Source organism: Triplophysa dalaica, chromosome 13, assembly GCF_015846415.1.
Source record: "Triplophysa dalaica isolate WHDGS20190420 chromosome 13, ASM1584641v1, whole genome shotgun sequence".
Classification (NCBI taxonomy): Eukaryota; Metazoa; Chordata; class Actinopteri; order Cypriniformes; family Nemacheilidae; genus Triplophysa; species Triplophysa dalaica.
Genome location: NC_079554.1, coordinates 482,501 through 504,769, shown reverse-complemented (window position 1 = coordinate 504,769; position 22,269 = coordinate 482,501). Strand labels below are relative to the sequence as shown.

The window sequence follows — 22,269 nt, the reverse complement described above, 5'->3', positions numbered from 1 at the left end:
AACATTTTAAAAAACGTTCTTGGAACATTACTATAATGGAAAATGGAACGTTCTTAGAACGTTTTTATAATGGCAAATGGAATGTTTTTATAACGTCTTTAAAAACGTTCTTAGAACATTAATATAACAACAAATGGAACCGTTCTAAAAACGTTTAGAATAACGTTCTTATAACCAAACAATAACGTTAATACAACGTCTAAAAAACTGGACGTTTTGAACGTTCTTAGAACGTTAAAACATAAAAGTTTTTTAAAACTTAATATGAACGTTTTAAAAACGTTCTTAGAACATTGTTATAATGGCAAATGGAATGTTTTTATAACGTTCTTAAAAACGTTCTTAGAACATTAATATAACAACAAATGGAACCGTTCTAAAAACGTTTTGAATAACGTTCTTATAACCAAACAATAACGTTAATACAGCGTCTAAAAAACTGGACGTTTTGAACGTTCTAAGAACGTTAGAACATAAACGTTTTTAAAACTTAATGTGAACGTTAGGAAAACGTTCTTAGAACATTCATATAATGGCAAATGGAACGTTTTAAAAACGTTCTTAGAACATTGTTATAATGGCAAATGGAATGTTTTTATAACGTTTTTAAAAACGTTCTTAGAACATTAATATAACAACAAATGGAACCGTTCTAAAAACGTTTTGAATAACGTTCTTATAACCAAACAATAACGTTAATACAACGTCTAAAAAACTGGACGTTTTGAACGTTCTAAGAACGTTAGAACATAAACGTTTTTAAAACTTAATTGAAACGTTACAGGAACGTTTTTATAACGTAAAATTGTTAGCTGGGTATCAACGCAATTCCACAATACAACACTATCAGTGATGCAACAATACTGCATATGATAACACGTCATCATTGACCCTCAGAGAAAGAGAAAAATAAACAACATGGATGACTGATGGATCACACACATGATTTCACATATAGATATATATACACAGATGCCTCGTAATCATCTGTTTCTATGGGCCATCAGCCGGTCGCAAAGACCTGATGAGTTCATACATACAACAAAAAAACATTCTCACTTCTCAAAGATTTTCACTTTTTTTGTATGAATAACTCATTTCTACTCTGAGTGACAACAGCAACTGAGATGTTCACCATCACAAGACGTCACCATGTCTTGAATGTGACGTCTATGTCTATTTATGATTTCAGTTCAAATGAAAATTTGAGCCAATAAGTAAACTGGGTTGTTCTGTATCAACCACACAAGATGAAATGATCTGATCTTTTTAATCCAAGCTTATCATATGGCAGAGAGAGAGCGAGAGAGACAGAGAGAGAGATAGAGAGACATATGGACACAGATTAGGATTTATTGGACAACTCTACTCAAACAGAAACATGACACACAAGACTACAGACATATGCTACTGATCATAATGTCACACTCGCACACACACACACACACACACACACACACACATGCGTGCGCACATGGCTTAAATGATCAGAGTCAATAGAGAAGATGATCAGACCTCCTGACTCTAAGTGAAGCTCACACACACATCATCTCTGTCATTGTCTTTAAAATGGACAAATCACACAGAAAACACAACAAATGTTTCATACAGTCTGATACACACTCACACACACACTTAGGTCATCGGAGAATCACTTTCATTCAACAGTATGATGTGTGTGGAGGTCTTACCTGTCGCAGCGTGCACCGGTGTAGCCGGCCGGACATCTGTCACACACCACCTCACCTCTGCCATCCAGGAGACACGTGGGACTGAAACTGTGATGTTTTTGAGCCAACAAAGGGCCGAAAAGAAGAAGAAAAGAGAGGCGAATGAGATGCATTCTTCATCAGTGTGATGTGTCTGAACGTCTGATCCACAGGTCGTGTGTGTGAGGTTATTTCAGACGACACCGGACCTCCAGCGGGGCACTTCAGGAATGCTCACAGCGCTTTCTTTAGCTCTGCGCAGCTGTTGGATTCTGGGACACAAGCTCAGCGTGCTACGGCCATTATTAACTCCATTTACTGTAGCTGAGCGTGAGTCACTACAAACAACTGATAGAATAACTCAAAATAATAATAACTTTGTTTATTGAGACCGACTGGTGTCTTTGTGGTGTAAATGTGGATGTGTGCATCTTAAAATGTTATCATTTATAATTCTGTAAATGTGCAGTGTGTTTTTTGAAGCTAGTTTAATGACATTCTGATCACAGATACTTGTTTGATGGACTTAGAAGAGGACAGGCACACGGCTGACAGTCATTGGCTGTTCCCTGGGTGGCGTCTCCGTAGTAACCAGGAGCACATCGCTCACAGTTCTCTCCTTCTGTGTGCTCCCTACAGTCCTACAACACACAAACACATCCACAGCATCTTCTGTGAGCATGACTCTTTGTGTACAGGATGGGTTTAACTTGGTGTTTTTATCACAATTCATCAGGTTTAGTCTTCAGAAGACGAGCGAAACACTGCATTTTCTGAGTTTAATGGAACAAAATCTTAAGAACATTCAAATATTACTTTTATGTGAATTATCTGCATATTTTCCAGCGGTGAATCATGTTATTGGCGTTTATCTTTTTACTTGCAGTTGACAGAACAGATCTTATGGGTCTTCTGAACACATAATATCTTTATCATTCTAGTCTTTCATTCATTTACTGACTCAGGTTTGAAAATAAAACTACTGTAATGACCCGTGTGTTCTGACACTGAAGAGCATTTAACCACCACACACAACCAAAAACACACATTCACACAAACGTACACACACACACACACACACACACACACACACACACACACACAGTCTGGTTAATTATCTCCGTGGGGACAGTCCATAGGCTTAATGAGTTGCATACTGTACAAACTGTCCATTTTATCCCCTAAACATAAAGATCATAGATTTTTTTTTTAAATACTGTTCTGTCCAATGACTGTCCAAAGCTTTTGTACCTGTGAGGACATCAATTTTGGTCCCCACAGTCACTTGGGTCCCCAATGAGTTGGTGTGTATTCAGGTTAAGATCCCCACCGGGATATAAAAAACATGTCCACGCACACACACGCACACACACACACACACACACACACACACACACACAGACACACACACACAGAGGTTTTTTTACATTTTGGTGTTTGTCTCATAGATTTGATGATCTTTCTACTGTACAAACTGGATAAGAGCTACAGGTCACCTTTACCGGTGTTGCTTTGTTGATGTTTGACTGATGATTCAAGGGTTTGTTAATGTGTTTGTTGTTTATCCTGCACATGATTCAACACACAGAGGTCAGATGGAGCCAGACTTCATTGGTGTTTGCATACAAATAAACAACCTGTGACATTTACTCTGAATAAACATCCACAGACTAACTGATGGAGAGAGAAAAACACTTACATACACAGACACACACCTTAATTACATAAAGTGAACTACACATTTTCTGTAGCAGTATTGATTTATTATCTATTTTTCTCAATGTTTTCTTCGTTGTTTACATACAGTTGCTCAGCAGTTGGAAATGATTTTCTGTGTCATTTGAATGCTTTAGCTATACAACAACTATTTCTGTCCTTTCTGTAGTTGTTTGAACTGAACTGAAACAGACAGACAGATGAACAGACAGACAGATGAACAGACAGACAGATGAACAGACAGATGAACAGACAGATAGATGAACAGACAGATAGATGAACAGACAGACAGATGAACAGACAGATGAACAGATAGATGAACAGACAGACAGATGAACAGACAGATGAACAGACAGACAGATGAACAGACAGACAGATGAACAGACAGATGAACAGACAGACAGATAAACAGACAGATGAACAGACAGACAGATGAACAGTCAGACAGATGAACAGACAGATGAACAGACAGACAGATGAACAGTCAGACAGATGAACAGACAGACAGACAGACAGATAAACAGATGAACAGACAGATGAACAGACAGACAGACAGATGAACAGACAGATGAACAGACAGACAGACAGATGAACAGACAGATAGATGTACAGACAGACAGATGAACAGACAGTCAGACAGATGAACAGACAGACAGATGAACAGACAGTCAGATAGATGAACAGACAGACAGATGAACAAACAGATGAACAGACAGTCAGACAGATGAACAGACAGACAGATGAACAGACAGTCAGACAGATGAACAGACAGACAGATGAACAGACAGATGAACAGACAGAGAGATGAACAGACAGACAGACAGACGAACAGACAGACAGATGAACAGACAGATGAACAGACAGACAGATGAACAGACAGATGAACAGACAGACAGATGAACAGACAGACAGATGAACAGGCAGACAGATGAACAGAAAGACAGATAAACAGACAGATGAACAGACAGACAGATGAACAGACAGATGAACAGACAGACAGATGAACAGACAGATGAACAGACAGACAGATGAACAGACAGACAGATGAACAGACAGACAGACAGATGAACAGACAGACAGATGAACAGACAGATGAACAGACAGACAGATGAACAGACAGACAGATGAATAGACAGACAGATGAATAGACAGACAGATGAACAGACAGACAGATGAACAGACAGATGAACAGACAGACAGATGAACAGACAGATGAACAGACAGATGAACAGACAGACAGATGAACAGACAGACAGATGAACAGACAGATGAACAGACAGACAGATGAACAGACAGACAGATGAACAGACAGACAGATGAATAGACAGACAGATGAACAGACAGACAGATGAACAGACAGATGAACAGACAGACAGATGAATAGACAGACAGATGAACAGACAGACAGATGAACAGACAGACAGATGAACAGACAGACAGATGAACAGACAGATGAACAGACAGATGAACAGACAGATGAACAGACAGATAGATGAACAGACAGATAGATGAACAGACAGACAGATGAACAGACAGATGAACAGATAGATGAACAGACAGACAGATGAACAGACAGATGAACAGACAGACAGATGAACAGACAGACAGATTAACAGACAGACAGATGAACAGACAGACAGATGAACAGACAGACAGATGAACAGACAGACAGATGAACAGACAGATGAACAGACAGACAGATGAATAGACAGACAGATGAACAGACAGACAGATGAACAGACAGACAGATGAACAGACAGACAGATGAACAGACAGATGAATAGACAGATGAACAGACAGATGAACAGACAGATAGATGAACAGACAGATAGATGAACAGACAGACAGATGAACAGACAGATGAACAGATAGATGAACAGACAGACAGATGAACAGACAGATGAACAGACAGACAGATGAACAGACAGACAGATGAACAGACAGATGAACAGACAGACAGATAAACAGACAGATGAACAGACAGACAGATGAACAGTCAGACAGATGAACAGACAGATGAACAGACAGACAGATGAACAGTCAGACAGATGAACAGACAGACAGACAGACAGATAAACAGATGAACAGACAGATGAACAGACAGACAGACAGATGAACAGACAGATAGATGTACAGACAGACAGATGAACAGACAGTCAGACAGATGAACAGACAGACAGATGAACAGACAGTCAGATAGATGAACAGACAGACAGATGAACAAACAGATGAACAGACAGTCAGACAGATGAACAGACAGACAGATGAACAGACAGACAGATGAACAAACAGATGAACAGACAGTCAGACAGATGAACAGACAGACAGATGAACAGACAGATGAACAGACAGAGAGATGAACAGACAGACAGACAGACGAACAGACAGACAGATGAACAGACAGATGAACAGACAGACAGATGAACAGACAGATGAACAGACAGACAGATGAACAGACAGATGAACAGGCAGACAGATGAACAGAAAGACAGATAAACAGACAGATGAACAGACAGACAGATGAACAGACAGATGAACAGACAGACAGATGAACAGACAGATGAACAGACAGACAGATGAACAGACAGACAGATGAACAGACAGACAGACAGATGAACAGACAGACAGATGAACAGACAGATGAACAGACAGACAGATGAACAGACAGACAGATGAATAGACAGACAGATGAATAGACAGACAGATGAACAGACAGACAGATGAACAGACAGATGAACAGACAGACAGATGAACAGACAGATGAACAGACAGATGAACAGACAGACAGATGAACAGACAGACAGATGAACAGACAGATGAACAGACAGACAGATGAACAGACAGACAGATGAACAGACAGACAGATGAATAGACAGACAGATGAACAGACAGACAGATGAACAGACAGATGAACAGACAGACAGATGAATAGACAGACAGATGAACAGACAGACAGATGAACAGACAGACAGATGAACAGACAGACAGATGAACAGACAGATGAATAGACAAACAGATGAACAGACAGATGAACAGACAGACAGATGAACAGACAGACAGATGAACAGACAGATGAATAGACAGACAGATGAACAGACAGATGAACAGACAGACAGATGAACAGACAGACAGATGAACAGACAGATGAATAGACAGACAGATGAACAGACAGACAGATGAACAGACAGACAGATGAACAGACAGACAGATGAACAGACAGACAGATGAACAGACAGACAGATGAACAGACAGATGAACAGACAGATAGATGAACAGACAGACAGATGAACAGACAGATGAACAGATAGATGAACAGACAGACAGATGAACAGACAGATGAACAGACAGACAGATGAACAGACAGACAGATGAACAGACAGATGAACAGACAGACAGATAAACAGACAGATGAACAGACAGACAGATGAACAGTCAGACAGATGAACAGACAGATGAACAGACAGACAGATGAACAGTCAGACAGATGAACAGACAGACAGACAGACAGATAAACAGATGAACAGACAGATGAACAGACAGACAGACAGATGAACAGACAGATGAACAAACAGACAGACAGATGAACAGACAGATAGATGTACAGACAGACAGATGAACAGACAGTCAGACAGATGAACAGACAGACAGATGAACAGACAGTCAGATAGATGAACAGACAGATGAACAGACAGACAGATGAACAGACAGACAGATGAACAGACAGACAGATGAACAGACAGACAGATGAACAGACAGACAGATGAACAGACAGATGAACAGACAGACAGATGAACAGACAGATGAACAGACAGACAGATGAACAGACAGACAGATGAACAGACAGATGAATAGACAGACAGATGAACAGACAGACAGATGAACAGACAGACAGATGAACAGACAGACAGATGAACAGACAGACAGATGAACAGACAGACAGATGAACAGACAGATGAATAGACAGACAGATGAACAGACAGATGAACAGACAGACAGATGAACAGACAGACAGATGAACAGACAGATGAACAGACAGACAGATGAACAGACAGACAGATGAACAGACAGACAGATGAACAGACAGACAGACTATCAGGTGAGTCACACACATGTAATGAAACAGTTTATGTTGTGACTGACATCAGTTTGTGTTGATGTAGTTTTGTGTGATTATGAGGCAACACTCACAAAAGGACCGATGTCAAATCACAGCACAGGACATCGATTCTGTCCAATCAGTGTGAAGAAAGCAAGAGAACAACACAAAGCCCTTCACTGCTGAAGTTACCTGGCAGTGTCCAGTGATGTCATCACAGCGCTCGCCGTGTCCGTGACAGTGACAGAGTTCACACACACCACGATACACGGTCCCGTTCACCCTGCGGTAACCCACAGCACACATCTGGAAACACACAACATCACAACATCATGTCTAGAAATATTGATCAGAACATGACTGAGAGTAGTAAAGTGTAAGAGGAGCTGGATTTGTCAGAATAATGAATGAATTTTCATTGACTTCATGATGAAGAACATTAGTTTCTGTCAACACAACAACGGCACAGAAAAAGTGTTTTATCTGTGATTCATCTCTATTTTGGGTGATTATTTGTCAAACCTTCTCAGGACTGAGGACTAGGCCTGGGTCAATTATGATCACTAAGTAGCTTTAAAGCGGCCGTGCAATGATGTGTCATGCATTCTGACTTCTTTACAATGTTAAACGTGCTGTCTTCTCATGCTTAACATGGTCAACTTGTCAAAATACGAGTGGGTGTATGACATTTCTGTACTCAATACAGCCCCTCAGTGAACATACAGGTTTCAGAAAGGTTTTTTTGAACATATGAAACTGTTTCGCAACAGCGGGCATATCTAAGGGATAATCCATGGCTAGCTGATTATGGTTATATGTCAAATTGAAGCTTTTATTGATGTTTACAGTGTCCTTTTAGGTCGAAAAGGGGAAATGAGGGTTATTTCCTCAGTTCATATTAAATGTAATCAAACTGACTGGAGCTACCCGTGCGTTTAATGAACACCTTACAGCCAATCAGAATCCAGTATTCAAACAGACCATGGTATAAATATTTTAACCTTCACTGAAAACATTGACCTCCTCCCCCTCCAAACCGCTTCTCATCACTTCCTGTGACGAGGGGAGAGCTTTCTTCAGGAGAGGGTGCAGACGGTGGTCTGGAGGGGAGTGTCCTCCACAACTGACCTCAAACTCACATTCATTTCTAAGGGCTCATTCCTTTGCCCTAAACCCATTAAAGGGATTACCCTCTGGAGTGAGAGTTTGAAGGGTTGAAGGGTGTAGGGGACCAAACGACTGTGTCTTGCAGTGCCCTTCTGCGTCATCATCACGTGTCCATAGGAGGCGCCATCGCCAAACAAAAGAGTTCATTCCAAAGGGCTCTTTGAAGTGGCCAGGTATGAGCACTTGGTTTGGAACAACCCTTAAATATGGCGGCCATGATTGTTTTCAGTCCGAAGTCCCCTAAAGGGGGAGATATATCAAATTTGGAACGCACCGCAAATTTGCCTCCATTTTATTAGCCACACCCCTCTTCCAACGATCCAATCAGTTCTCAATGTGGGAATTTGTATAGGTAGAGTTTGATATCGTGTTGAGCAGATGAGATATTTTGATACTGCTGTCCCGCTCGGGAATCTTCACAATCATCTGAGATTCATAAAGAGATCTCCAGTGTCTTACTGTACAGCATCACTAAAATAAACATCATGCCAACATTATTCATGAATCAGGACGCACATACACTACCCTCATGACCCACGAGATGTGTCAAGTGTGTTATCCCGTGAGGTCAGGGGACAGGCACAGAGGAGCCGTCGTGCTGGATGTGGTCTGAGCAGAATGTATTTATTTCTAGTGATCGGTGCATGTGGTGCATTTAGTTCTGGAGCATTGATGTCACATGCACCGATCACTAGAAATAAATACGTTTTTATGTCACTTCCTTTGACTCGCTTACCTCACAGGAAGTGCCTTCATATCCAGGAGGACATTGACACACCTCCACATCACGTGCCTGAACACCGCTGCGAGCGTCCACGGCCGCAACGTGCATGGTCACCGCACCCAACCTGACACACACAGAGAGAGATTCACTCGTTTCTTCAGTTGTTGAATGTTGATGAAGGGGCTGATGGGAAATGAAAAATATCTCTTCATTCTGTGTGTGTTGGGACTGGCCGCTGTATGGGAAAAACTGACCTGTAGAGGGCACTCACGTGTTCCTGACCGGAAGATGCCCGCAGGAGCACACGCTGGATGTTGTTGAGTGCAGTGTGAAAGTCTCTCTTACTGACAGCCAAACCTGACGCCTGATGCTGGAAACTTTCTGGAAGAAGATCTATCCTCCGCTCGGCCACAGACACCCTCACAACAGACCTGCTGTCAATCAAACTCAGACCGCCGCCCTAACAGACAACAATGTGTGTCAATCACTTTCTCTCTCTCACTTCAGTCTTCAAGTTCTTAAATCATACATGAAGAAATCAACAGTGTCACACAACCTGACGTACGTAGATAAATAGCTAGATCAGGCTTAACTTCTCTTTGGACACATATAAAAACTTCAATAAATCATAAAAACAATCAGTATTTTAGTTATTCAAATAAAAAGGGTTGGTGTCAGTGATTTAAACAAACAACATTAAATCTTAACAAGTGTTGCTGTGTAGACGTTTGTGTGTATAAATGTGTAATATTGTGTGTGTGTGTGTGTGTGTGTGTGTGTGTAATATTGTGTATGTGTGTAGAAAAGCAGAGAGAGACGAGTTTGATGGAAGGTGAAATGTTTGCAGAGAAATATTCAATAAATTGTGCAGGTGTGTGTGTGTGTGTGTGTGTATTGATGCAATAACAGGTAACCCATATATCTCATCTCTGACACTGTGAGGGGACTCATTCCAAAGCATTATAAGATAGGATTCATTCTGCTGGTTTATTTACCTCTCCACCACACAGACTGCTGGGTAAATCAGCATTTATTGACATGCACACACATATGCGCATACACACACAACAGGAAGGAATTATGGGAGCTGTACTCTCTATTTGCACTGAGTTAATGAGGTATGCACATGCAAAACAGGGCTTAACGAACAATAATTACCTGTCATACACACCTGAGCACAGGAGCACATGCACATCTCACACACACACACACACACACATGCTGCATATCACATTAAAACGTCATACAAATCTGCAAGGGTCTGTAGATAAACACAACACCAGCATAGAAACTGCACACACACACACACACACACACACAGGTTTAATGCATGTATTAAAATAACAAGATTGGCATCTCAGACTAATGGTGTTGCTCAGACATTGCTCTTTTAGAGCTCAGGAGACCTATTAGTGTTTTCTCCTGATAAGCAGAAATAAAAACAGAAAGTTTAGTGTTTTAGAATGTATGTGGAGCACAGAAAACTTCTTCATATTGAGATCTCAAACTAATCTGATCTCACTGATCTGCTCTTAGACTCTACATGAGAAACATGTGACATTACACCTAACGTCTTCTCTGTTTAAGAGAAACAATAGGAAGAGAGAGAGAGATGAGGGTCAAATTAACTTTGTCAAAACAAAACATCTTTGCATTTAAAAGTATATATTTTATAATTGTGAGTTCAGGAGTCAGTTTGTTTCTATGCAGCTGCATGAATAAATCAATGCTTTAGTCATGAGACCAAATAAAGAAGAATCTGACTCACAACGACTGAGAAAAGCACACACAAATGTACACAAATCTTTACACACAAACACAGGTAGAGTACATGAATACTCAAGCATGCTTTTACACACACACACATACACACACACGCACACACACACACACACACACACACACACACACTGATGTGAGAAGACTTACACAAACATAAACACAGCTGTGATCCACACAGACAAACACACAGTAAACAACATGAGTTCAAGCATCTCCACATGTACACACTCTGATCAGTTGTAGACTAAACACAGATGTAAAAATGTGAGAGGAGTGTCATGGTTGGGTTTTAAAGCAAAACATCTTTCCATATGTGAACGATAGGGAGAAATTCTTCTCATCAAGTGTTTCCATCTGTCCTTATCAAACCTTTGAGTTTTGTTGAGGTCTGGTTTGATTGTCTGTCAGCAGAGACTTGAAAGATTTTCTGTGATGAAACTCTGCAGGTGTGAATGATGATGGACAGATGTACTTTACCTCCATGATGACATCAGGACCAGAGGAGACGTGACGACCATCAGTGTCATCAGATACACTATACATCAGCCTGCCTCCATATGACAACAGCTGAAAATACACACACACATGTTGGGTTTCAATAGACACAATGGTTTTTATACTGTAGATCATATTCTCTAACCCTAAACCTAACAATCACACAAAACGTTCTGCTCTTTTAGATTTTCATAACAGTTACAGTTTTTTCCAACTGCTTACACACAAAGTCTTTTCATGTCACATGATTTTTGAAACCTCTCACCCAAAGTGCAAAACTACACACAAAATCGTCTTGGTTACGTATGTAACCTCAGTTCCCTGATGGAGGGAACGAGACGTTGTGTCGAGAACGACAGATGGGGTTCGCCCTTGAGAACCAATCAACTCTGACTACTATAGAAAAGGCCAATGAAATTTGGCGAATGCAATTTGCATGCCGGGCTCCGCCCCCGGAAATCCGGTATAAAAGGAAGCCGGCGTGCAGCATTCACTTACCTTTTGTTCTGAAGAGCCTGAGACCTCTCAAACTGCAGCAGAATACGATACGTGTTCGTGGCATAAGGGACACAACGTCTCGTTCCCTCCATCAGGGAACTGAGGTTACATACGTAACCAAGACGTTCCCTTTCTGTCGGTCTCTCGACGTTGTGTCGAGAACGACAGATGGGGTTGCCTATGGAAAACGCCACAACGCTGTATCGCGTCACAATGTCAGCGAAGCGACGGTAACAAGCCTGGGCGTGTCATCTCGAAGCTTTCGTGAAACTGTAACCTTCCAGTGTGGTGGTCGGGGGGTTCCAGAGCTTTCCTGGAGAAAGATGGGTACAGCCCTGACCGGTAACCTTCACGGACGGGGCCTTAGCTCTCTATAGGCGAGAGGCCGTCCGGATCAGTTTACACCGGGTAAGCGCGACTCTTAATCAGAGAAGCGCTACAGAGGCCACCTCCTACCCGTGGGGAGGAATATGGTGGATAAAAGTATGGTCTCGTGGAGGTGGAGGTCCACCTGGGGAAGCTCATGGGTTACCGTGTGTGGGAACCATAGTCATGAGGTATAGCAGACGGAACAGCCCACGGTGGGGGTGTTACTGCGTCTGATAGCACCAGGCCGGTTAGAACTATCTGTGATAGGTCATATGGTATCCCGGCCTAAGGGAAAGGTTGCTCTGCCCAACCAATCCCCAGGGGGTGCTTTGCTTAGTGATGGATGGAATGCCTGTTTTTAACCAGAGTCTGGGTAAGAAGGAAGGCTGGTGAGGTACCAATTTTCTTAGCTATGTGATTGGGTAAGAAGAAAAAGGTATATAGCACACTGACCCAACCTGCTGGAGGGTGGGATGGTGCTTTCGCAGGCATACGCCCTCCCGGATGCCAGTCCTACATGTCGCCACGTAGGACGTGGGCTGACACCGGGTTTACGCGAAGGCTGTTAACCTTTGCGAAGGTGTTTGGGCGTAGCCCAACCCGCAGCTCCACAGATGTCTACTAGAGAGGCGCTTCTGCCAGTGCCTAGGAGGTGGCTACACTCCGTGTGGAGTGAGCCCTCACTGTCAAAGGGCATGGGAGATTCTGAGATCGGAATGACGTCGTAACGGCATCTACGACCCAGTGTGCCAGCCTCTGCTTGGAGACAGCCTTCCCCTTCTGCTGTCCTCCAACACAAACAAGGAGCTGGTCAGAGCTATTGAAGCTCTGCGTGCGGTCCAGGACACAACACGGATGGGGTTGGGTCTTCCTCCCCGATGGGGAGCGCCTGCAAGTCCACCACTTGGACCACGAAGGGAGAAGTGGGAACTTTGGGCACGTATCCGGGCCTGGGTCTCAGGATAGCGTGAGAGTTACCAGGGCCGAATTAAAGGCAATCCGGGGACACAAAGAATGCTTGGAGGTACTCTACCCTCTTGACGGAAGCGCCAACAGGGGGGCCGTCTTACTCAGGTGAGGAAGATCGGAACCTCCGAGGGGCTCTTGGACCCACGTTAGGGTCCCAAGAGGGTATGGAGTGGAGGTGAGGCGGATTCCGCCCGCTCGCGCTCGTTAGGAACCTGGTGATCGGGTCGTGTTGCCCTAGAAACTTTCCATCAACTGATTCGTGATGAGTGGCAATAGCGACTACATACACTTTCAGTGTGGAAGGGAGATGTTAGTCTCCAGTCTCGTGAGAAGGGGAACACAATCCTGATCAAGCACCTCAGTGGGTCTTTCTCGTTGAGGAAGACACCAGGACGAGAAGAGGCACCGTCTAGAGGCGTGTAACCGCCTAGTAGATGGGGCCCTAGCCTGGGTGATGGTCTCAGCCGTATAGGGGGAGCAGCCATCTTAGGATCTTCTCGTCCCGTCTAGAGACCAGACATGGGTGTTCCAGAGGTCTGATCTGGGATGCCAGAACGTGTCCTTCCCCTGAGAGAGCAGGTCCTCTGTCAGGGGAATGGTTCAGGGGGAGTCGCTGTCCAGAGCATCAGCTCTGAAGCCAAGTGTGGTTAAACTAGTGCAGTGTAACCAATAACACTTGGTGCTCCTCCTCCCTGACCTTGCACAGTGTCTGTGCAAGGAGGCTCCTGGGGGGGAAGGTGTGCTTCGCCCGTCCCGTGGTCAGCAGTGCGCCAGGGTATCCGTGCCGAGGGGGCCTCGGTCAGGGAGTACCAAAGCAGACAATGGGTGGTGTTGTGGGAGGCAAAGAGGTCTATCTGTGCCTGACCGAACAGCACCCAAATGAGCTTGACCGGGGGTGGAGTCGCAACTCTCCGCAAGGCATATACTGACGAGAGAGCGCGTCGGCTGTCTGATTCAGTTTGCCTGGGATGTGTGTGGCCCGCAGGGAGGGGATCACCTGCTAGCTCTACAGGAGGAGGCGTCGGGCAAGTTGTGTTAGCTGCCGTGAGCGTACGCCACCCTGGCAATGTCCCTATGGCTGTCATGCTACTGCGTGCCCGTTGCAGACTGCACCCTACCCCTGCAGCGAGGCGTCCGTCGTCACCACGACGTGTCTTGTAACCTGCCCGAGGGGAACCCCCGCCCGGAGGAAGGTCATGGAAGACCATGGGGTTAGGGTGCATCGGCAGCAGAGCGTCAACACCATGCGTCTGCTGCCGGTGTGCCACGCTATCCTCGGAACTCGACTCTGTAGCCAGTGTTGAAGCGGTGTCATGTGCATCAATCCGAGGGGTATTATCCCCGCGGAGGACGCCATGTGTCCCAGGAGCCTCTGAAATTGTTTCAGGGGGACCGCCGACTGCCTGAAGTGTTCCAGGCAGTTCAACACTGACTGGGCGCGTGCTGCGGACAGCTGCGCCGTCATGGTGACAGAGTTTAGTTCCATACCGAGGAAGAGGATGCTCTGCACTGGGGAGAGTTTGCTCTTTTCCTCGGTTGACCTGAAATCCCAATCGATCTAGATGCCGGAGCACCAGGTCCCTCTGTGTACACAACAGATCTCACGAGTGTGCCAGGATAAGCCAGTCGTCGAGATAGTTTAGTACCCGCGCACCTTTTTCCTGAAGGGGAGAAAGGGCGGTTTCCACAATCTTCGTGAAGACGTGTGGAGACAGGGACAGACCGAAAGGGAGGACTCTATACTGATATGCCCACCCCTCGAACACGAACCGTGGGGACGGCCGGTGTCAAGGAGATTGAGACATGAAAGTAAGCGTCCTTCAGGTCGATTGTTACGAACCAATCCTGACACCTGCTAGATGTCAGGATGTGCCTCTGCGTGAGCATCTGAACAGCAGCTTGTGAAGGTGCTTGTTCAGGGTACGCAGACCGATGGCAACCCGTCGTCTTTCTTGGAAATGATGAAGTGCGGGTGGTGACCCACTGAACATCTTGGTTTTGAGGGACGAACTCTATGCCTGTTTCGCCAGAAGGGTGGTGATCTCTACCCGAAGTACGGAGGCGTCCCTGCCTCTGACAGAGGGAGAGATGATGCCCTGAAACTTGGGAGAGTCTCTGGCGAACTGGATCGAGTAACCAAGACGGACCGCCTGCAAGGCCAGCGAGACAGTGTGGGCAGCTCTTGAGCTCCCAGGGACTGTGACAGGGTGACCAAGGGGACGGTCTGCTTCATCATTCCCACAGGGGGTGGTTCGTCGGCTGGCGGAGCTAACCACCTGTCGTAGGGGGTCCCCGGAGGGAAGGTTGGCTCCGCCCTTTTTACCTGCCTGGCGGGACAACGGCACGCACTGTCGGTTTGAGAGTGGTGACAGCTGTCGTGTGTGTATGACCTCACACCTCGCCAGGGTGTGAGGTTGGTTCGCAGAGCACAGTCCAGTGGAGTGTGCGATCGGCTGTAAGTAAACCCGGGGAGAACAGAAAAACTCTGTGAGTAAGTGGGCGCCAGGCCCTGACAAGGTCGCGAGAAGGTTGCTGACGGGGTGAAGGTTTCCCCCTCAACCTCTGCTACCGGGGTGCCGCCTGTGGGGGCACAGGAACCGGAGCCGATGTCGAAGGGGTCCTGGGTTAAAGGGAAGCAGACGTCACGCGGGATCTCGGAGGCCTCTGGGCGGCCGAGTCGCGGCATGAAAAAAAAAATGTGGCTAATTGCCACTGTCTGCTTCACCGTCAAATAACTGCTGGGCACAGTCCTCAACGGTGTTACCAACAACCCACCCTGCGAGATGGGTGCATCAAGAAAGCGGACTTCCTTGGTGTCACCCTTCTGCACAAGGTATAACCGGGGGTGTCTCTCCTGGACCACTACCGTGGACATCGTCCGACCCAGGGCCCGTGCCACCGCCTTGGTCGCCCGTAGAGCGCTGCCAGCGGTGGCACGGAGATCCTGCATTATACCCAGGTCGGCCTTACCCTCGTGGAGCACTCTCAACGCCCTGGCCTGGCGGACCTGCAGGATGGCCATGGCGTAGAGAGGAGGCAGCCTGGCCCGCAGCATCGCAAGCTTTCGACATCAGTGATGCCTAAGTCTTACGTGCTTTGGACCGTAGGGGTGGCCGATTCCCCCAGGTGGTAGCCGTCCGCGGCACAGGTGCACCGCGGGCGGACGTTCCACCCGGGGGATCTTGACGCAATCCTTGGCTGCCCCACCAGCGAGGGAAGTAAGGGAGGCGGAGCTGGTTTTCACTGGAGCGATCCGTGAGTGGAGCGCTCCAAGTGTTACACAGCTCCTCATGCAGCTCCGGGAAAAAAATGGTACCCGGGGTGGGCGCGGTTTGCACCGCGCTCCGACCTCAGGAACCACATATCCCCGGGTTAGCATGAATGACATCACTTCTGCTTCCTCCTAACTCGACCACTGGGGGTGGAGCTCGGATTCGTCAGAGTCGGATGCTAGCCTTCCTCCGATGCTGCGAGCAACATCTCATCTGCGTCACACATCGTACCCGATGTGTGTGCGTGAGAATCCGGACGGTATGCCACCGCCGGTTTGGGAACGTTCAGAGGAGCGAATCGGGGTGCGATCGGCCCGTGAGCACTTAGCTGGCGGCTCTACGTTCGCAGAGTTCCCCATATCACTAACGCTGCTAATGTGGGTGGTCATCAGGGCCGTAGCCACAGATGTCACAGCCCGGATAGCAGACGAAATGGTGGCTGGTTCCCGTAGGAAGACAGCCACCCGTGACCGCAACTTCTGAACGCTGCTTCAGCGTGCTGGACGCCCAGACGCCTAACGCAGCGATCGTGTCCATCCCCCTCCTCGATGAGAGTGCCGCACCCAAGAGAACAGCGGGACATGCCGCGCTGGAGAATGCTCAGTTAGTCCTGAAAAGGACTTTTTAGAAAAAATCTCTAACACCTCCGGAACCGCCGAGACACCCAGGGGAAGGTCGCTGCAGGTAGGGACGATCCGCTGCTACACGTCGTAGATCCAGCGATGTAGAAGAAGAAGAATTCATAGAATTCGTTCTGTTCGTAGTCATGAGCGAAGGCTCTGAAGAACAAAAGGTAAGTGAATGCTGCACGCCGGCTTCCTTTTATACCGGATTTCCGGGGGCGGAGCCCGGCATGCAAATTGCATTCGCCAAATTTCATTGGCCTTTTCTATAGTAGTCAGAGTTGATTGGTTCTCAAGGGCGAACCCCATCTGTCGTTCTCGACACAACGTCGAGAGACCGACAGAAAGGGAACTCCAAAACCACAAGCTATTTCTCAGCCTTTGACTCAGCGTTCATTGCATAAAACACTTTTTTCAAAACATTACACACAATTATCTACCTAAAACACAAAAGTCTAACAGGAAGTGACTTGCTTTCCTTTTCCAAACACAACCAGTCAAAATGCTACACTTATTCACCAGGTCACACACACACTCCTCACATGTGGAAACACTAATTGCTTAACTGATCACTATCCAATCACTGCTTTACTGTAGTATTGGCCTATAAATAGATCAAAGGTCAGATCACCTGTTTTGAACAATGCATGCCAACAATGGACAGAGAGCAAGAGGAGTAGGAGGAAGAGGAAGAGGAAGAAGAGGAGGAAGAGGAAGAAGAGGACGAGGGCAAAGAAGAGAAGGAAGGAGAGCCATCTTTGATACAGTTTTTCTCAATTGCTTTGGCACATTTTTCGCAACAGTCTTAACATTCTCTAAACTGTGAGTGCAAATGTCACAACTGTTTGCTGGAACCTTAGAACTTTATTGCATGTGTGCAAAATAAAGTTACTCACTCAAAACATTTAATTCATGCTTCAAAACCTAGTTATCTTGTCAGTAATTTGGCCAAGGCCACCAAAATATAAAGTACTTTTGTCATCGTGTGAGCCACACTGGTAAAATGTTTAGTTGTTTTTTCACCATGACAGTCACCCATGGAAATAAAGGTTTCATTAAAAAAAAATTGAGAAGAGTCAATGGTACTCAGAAAAAAAAGTAAATGAACATTTTGATTTATTCAGTACATTTATGTGTGTGTGTGTATTACATGTAAACTGAAATCTTGCTCGTTCAATTGCTGTACATTTCATATTTCTAACGGTATGTTACAACAAAAATACAATAGTAAATAACTACAAAATAACCTCCATGAAAAACTAACTATTCTTGTTGGACATCCTGTCGCTCTTGTTGGTCAGGCCAAAGATTTTCATCAACATCACATCTTATGTTTTCCATTGTCATGCACCGGGGGAAAAAATCTCCTTGAATGCCGCACCCATCCCCTGCAATGATCAGCTGTGATGTCCTCACATGCAGCATTCATGGCATCCAACAGAGACATCTGATCTTGTGGTCTATGATCATATACTTTCCACCTCCAAGCAGAAAAAAACTCTTCTATTGGGTTTAGGAATGGAGAGTATGGTGGAAGGAACTCCACTGTTATCCTTTCATGTGCAGCAAACCACTCACTAACAATGTTGGTTCGGTGGAAGCTGACATTATCCCAGACAACAACATAATTAGGCCAATGTGGTCTCACTAAACCTCTTTCTTGTTCTGGAATCAGGTCTGTGTAAAGTGTGTCTAGGAAGGCCAGGAGCAACTGGGTATTATAGGGTCCAATGTCTGGAATATGCGTGCTCACTCCATTCTCTGAAATGGCAGCACACATTGTAATATTGGCCCCACGTTGGCCTGGGGTGTCAGTTGTGGCTCGGTGTCCAATGAGATTGCGACCACGTCTCCGCCCTTTGGACAGATTGAACCCGGCCTCGTCCACAAAAACAAGAATATGGGTTGTTTCATGTCCTTCTAACTCCATGATTCTCTACGAAGAAACACAGAAACAAAATAAAGTGATTTTTTTATTCTAGAGTTCAGTAAATGTTTTCTCTTACAGTATTATGGGTTTCTAAAACTTTACAGTAATTACATAATACAGGCATCTTAGAAGTACAGTAAAACTCATTACGTAAGTGCACACCAATAGTTTACCTGGACATACTGGTACCGCAGCTCCTTTACTCTTTCACTATTCCTCTCAAATGGCACCTTGTAGAGTTGTTTCATAGACATTTGATGTCTTTTCAAAACTCTGTCTATGGTGGAAATGCTGACAGAATCTATGTTTGCGAAGACATTATTGTCATTTATGATTGCACTTTGGATCTCTCTTAGCCTGATGGAATTGTTGGCTATGACCATGTTGCAAATTTCTTGTTCTTGCTGATGGTTAAATACTGCTGCTCTGCCACCAGCACGAGGTTGTTGAGCAGTTCTATAGAATGTACAGATAGACTTGCATTTACAATTACAATATTGTTTTTTATAAAAATGCTTTACATAATGTAAAACAAACACAAAAATACATATTTACCTGTTTTCCCTACGAAAGGTTTGCACAATTGATGACACTGTGGACCTGTTTACATTAGGCTGCACTCTTCGACCAGCCTCTTCCATTGTAAAACCACGATTTATGACATGATCCACAAGTGTGGCTCTGATTTCGTCAGAGACTCTGACTCTTCTATTTCCACCTCTTCCTCTGTTATGTCTTCCTCTAACACCACCACCACGTATTCTTACACGTCTTCCCTTTGGTCTTCTACGAGCATGTTGCTGCAGTTCAGGGTTGTGGAAATCCTCCATGGTCAAGAAATGGTATTGATTGTGCTGTGGGCAATCTATTTTTTACTGTATATGCTCCCAAACTTCATTGGTTAAATGGTTAAATGGTTGATTGGTTGATTCAAATTGTATTGCAATTCGAGGTAATTTGCCAATGTAGCAGACATTACAAACAATATCAATGTCAGATATTTATGCAATTTACATGCGTGTATACCAGTTTTTGAGAAGTGAATGGATTGTTTTGAATGTGATGGCATACACGATGAAAAATGATTGATAAGTTGTGAAGAGTTTGACAGTTTAAGTGAGAATTGACTCATCAGTTTTAATAAACAAGCCCTTTGCAATTATTTGTTGTGCAAACTGCAGACGATTGTACTTAATGTTGCACACATGTGCCAAAGCATTTGCAATTTGCTCAAATCAATAAGAAATTCCAATCTGATCTGAAAAATAAGCTAATTGTTCAGAGATCTGATCTTATTGTTTTGGAAAATACAATTTTCATTTGAGAATTGAGCCAAAGCAATTGAGAAAAACTGTAAGATTAGGGCAACACTTTTTGATCTTGTGATCAACCACGGTTTGAGCATGAGATAGGCTGGAATGAGAGTCCAGCCCAATTTGAGTCGATTTACAGTGGCGTCAATAATTCAAACCTTCAGAAATGAGAACAGGTATGAAACTATCTAATGACTATTTTAGCCATACAGTAATGTACAGTAAATACCTATGACTACATAGTATTGCAAAAACATTTGTAACTCTAAACCATCCATTTATTGCACTGCCTTGAATGAATGAGGTTGGTTATCATGCTGTACTACAGTTTGTACACAATGCTTGTCCCTGATCCAGATCAAGAGCATGCTAGATTTGTGGTTACATGGGACAATGTTAGTTTTCACCGTGCTGTTCTGGTCCAAAACTGGTTTACCACCCATCAGCAATTTGTAGTTTTGTACGTACCCCCATATTCACCTTTTCTAAATCCCATAGAGGAATTCTTCTCAGCAAGGCGCTGGAAAGTCTATAATCGCCAACCCTATGCCCGCATGACGCTTCTCCAGGCAATGGAGGACGCATGTGGGGACATAGAGTTTGCCTCTGTCCAAGGTTGGATACGCCATGCTAGGAGATACTTCCCTCGATGTTTGGCAAGAGAAAATGTTTCTAGTGATGTGGACGAAGTATTGTGGCCAGCCCCAGCCCGAAGAAGCGATGAATCGTAGCTCAGCAATGATGGCTGCTCCTCCTCCAATTTCTGGACTGCCCCCCCGGGACCCCACACACACAATTCTGAAGAATATACTTTTGGTTTATATATGTCTTTGATTTTGTTGAATGCTACTGTATAAAACAGTAATGTTTGGCCTAATATATATTTTCTGTATCTACATTGCATTTGTGTTTACAGTGTACTTGTTTCCCCTCAGCAGACACTGTAGAACATTGTATCGAAATGTAGATATAAGCACATGAAAGACCAAAGAGCTTTAAATTTAGAACAACAGTGTTTACTTGGTATATCGAAACATTCACTTTTATGAAAGAAGTGTTTGCCATTTGATGCAAATGCTTCATCCTGACATGTGTTTATGGTATTTTGAATGCAGTGTTAAATTTTGAAGGAGATATGAGGCATTTTGCATTTTGTGTGTGCAGTTTTGGGAATTGTGTGTAGAGTTTTGAGAAAAGGTGACATAGTTTTGAAAACGTGTGTAAGCAGTTGGAAAAAACTGTAATTCTGTATGATGTATAAGCTTGAGCCACATTTTGTCCCCATACCGTAGGGTTTACCTTTCCCACACACATCTTAAAAACAGTCTGTTTTCTTTTGAGAAAAAGGCTAAAAACAGTTCAACTTTCTTGTGTGTTTGGTGAGGGTCTGTGCTGTATTTAGGCTGTGTCCTGTACTACATACATCTCCAAAACCTTCACTTCTACTCACAAACACACACACTCCTACACAAATCCCTCTCACAGGACTGAAGTGGGTTTACTGCAGTGCTCTGTGTGTGTGTATGTGTGTGTGTGTGTTTGTGTGGGTGTGTGTGTTTGTGTGTGTTTGTGTGTGAAGAGGTTACATCTCTATAAAACACGCTAA

At 44.5% G+C, this 22,269-nt stretch overlaps 1 protein-coding gene across 1 annotated transcript in view; it reads right to left on the bottom strand.

Annotated features, from left to right (window-relative positions):
• The window catches only part of lama2 (laminin, alpha 2), a 194,595-nt gene that overhangs the window by 77,364 nt on the left and 94,962 nt on the right, over positions 1-22,269 (bottom strand). Inside the window, 6 exon segments of the mRNA XM_056763746.1 lie at positions 1,692-1,778; positions 2,223-2,350; positions 7,714-7,827; positions 9,425-9,536; positions 9,667-9,872; positions 11,672-11,761. Of these exon segments, the coding sequence (XP_056619724.1) occupies positions 1,692-1,778; positions 2,223-2,350; positions 7,714-7,827; positions 9,425-9,536; positions 9,667-9,872; positions 11,672-11,761 (737 nt within the window).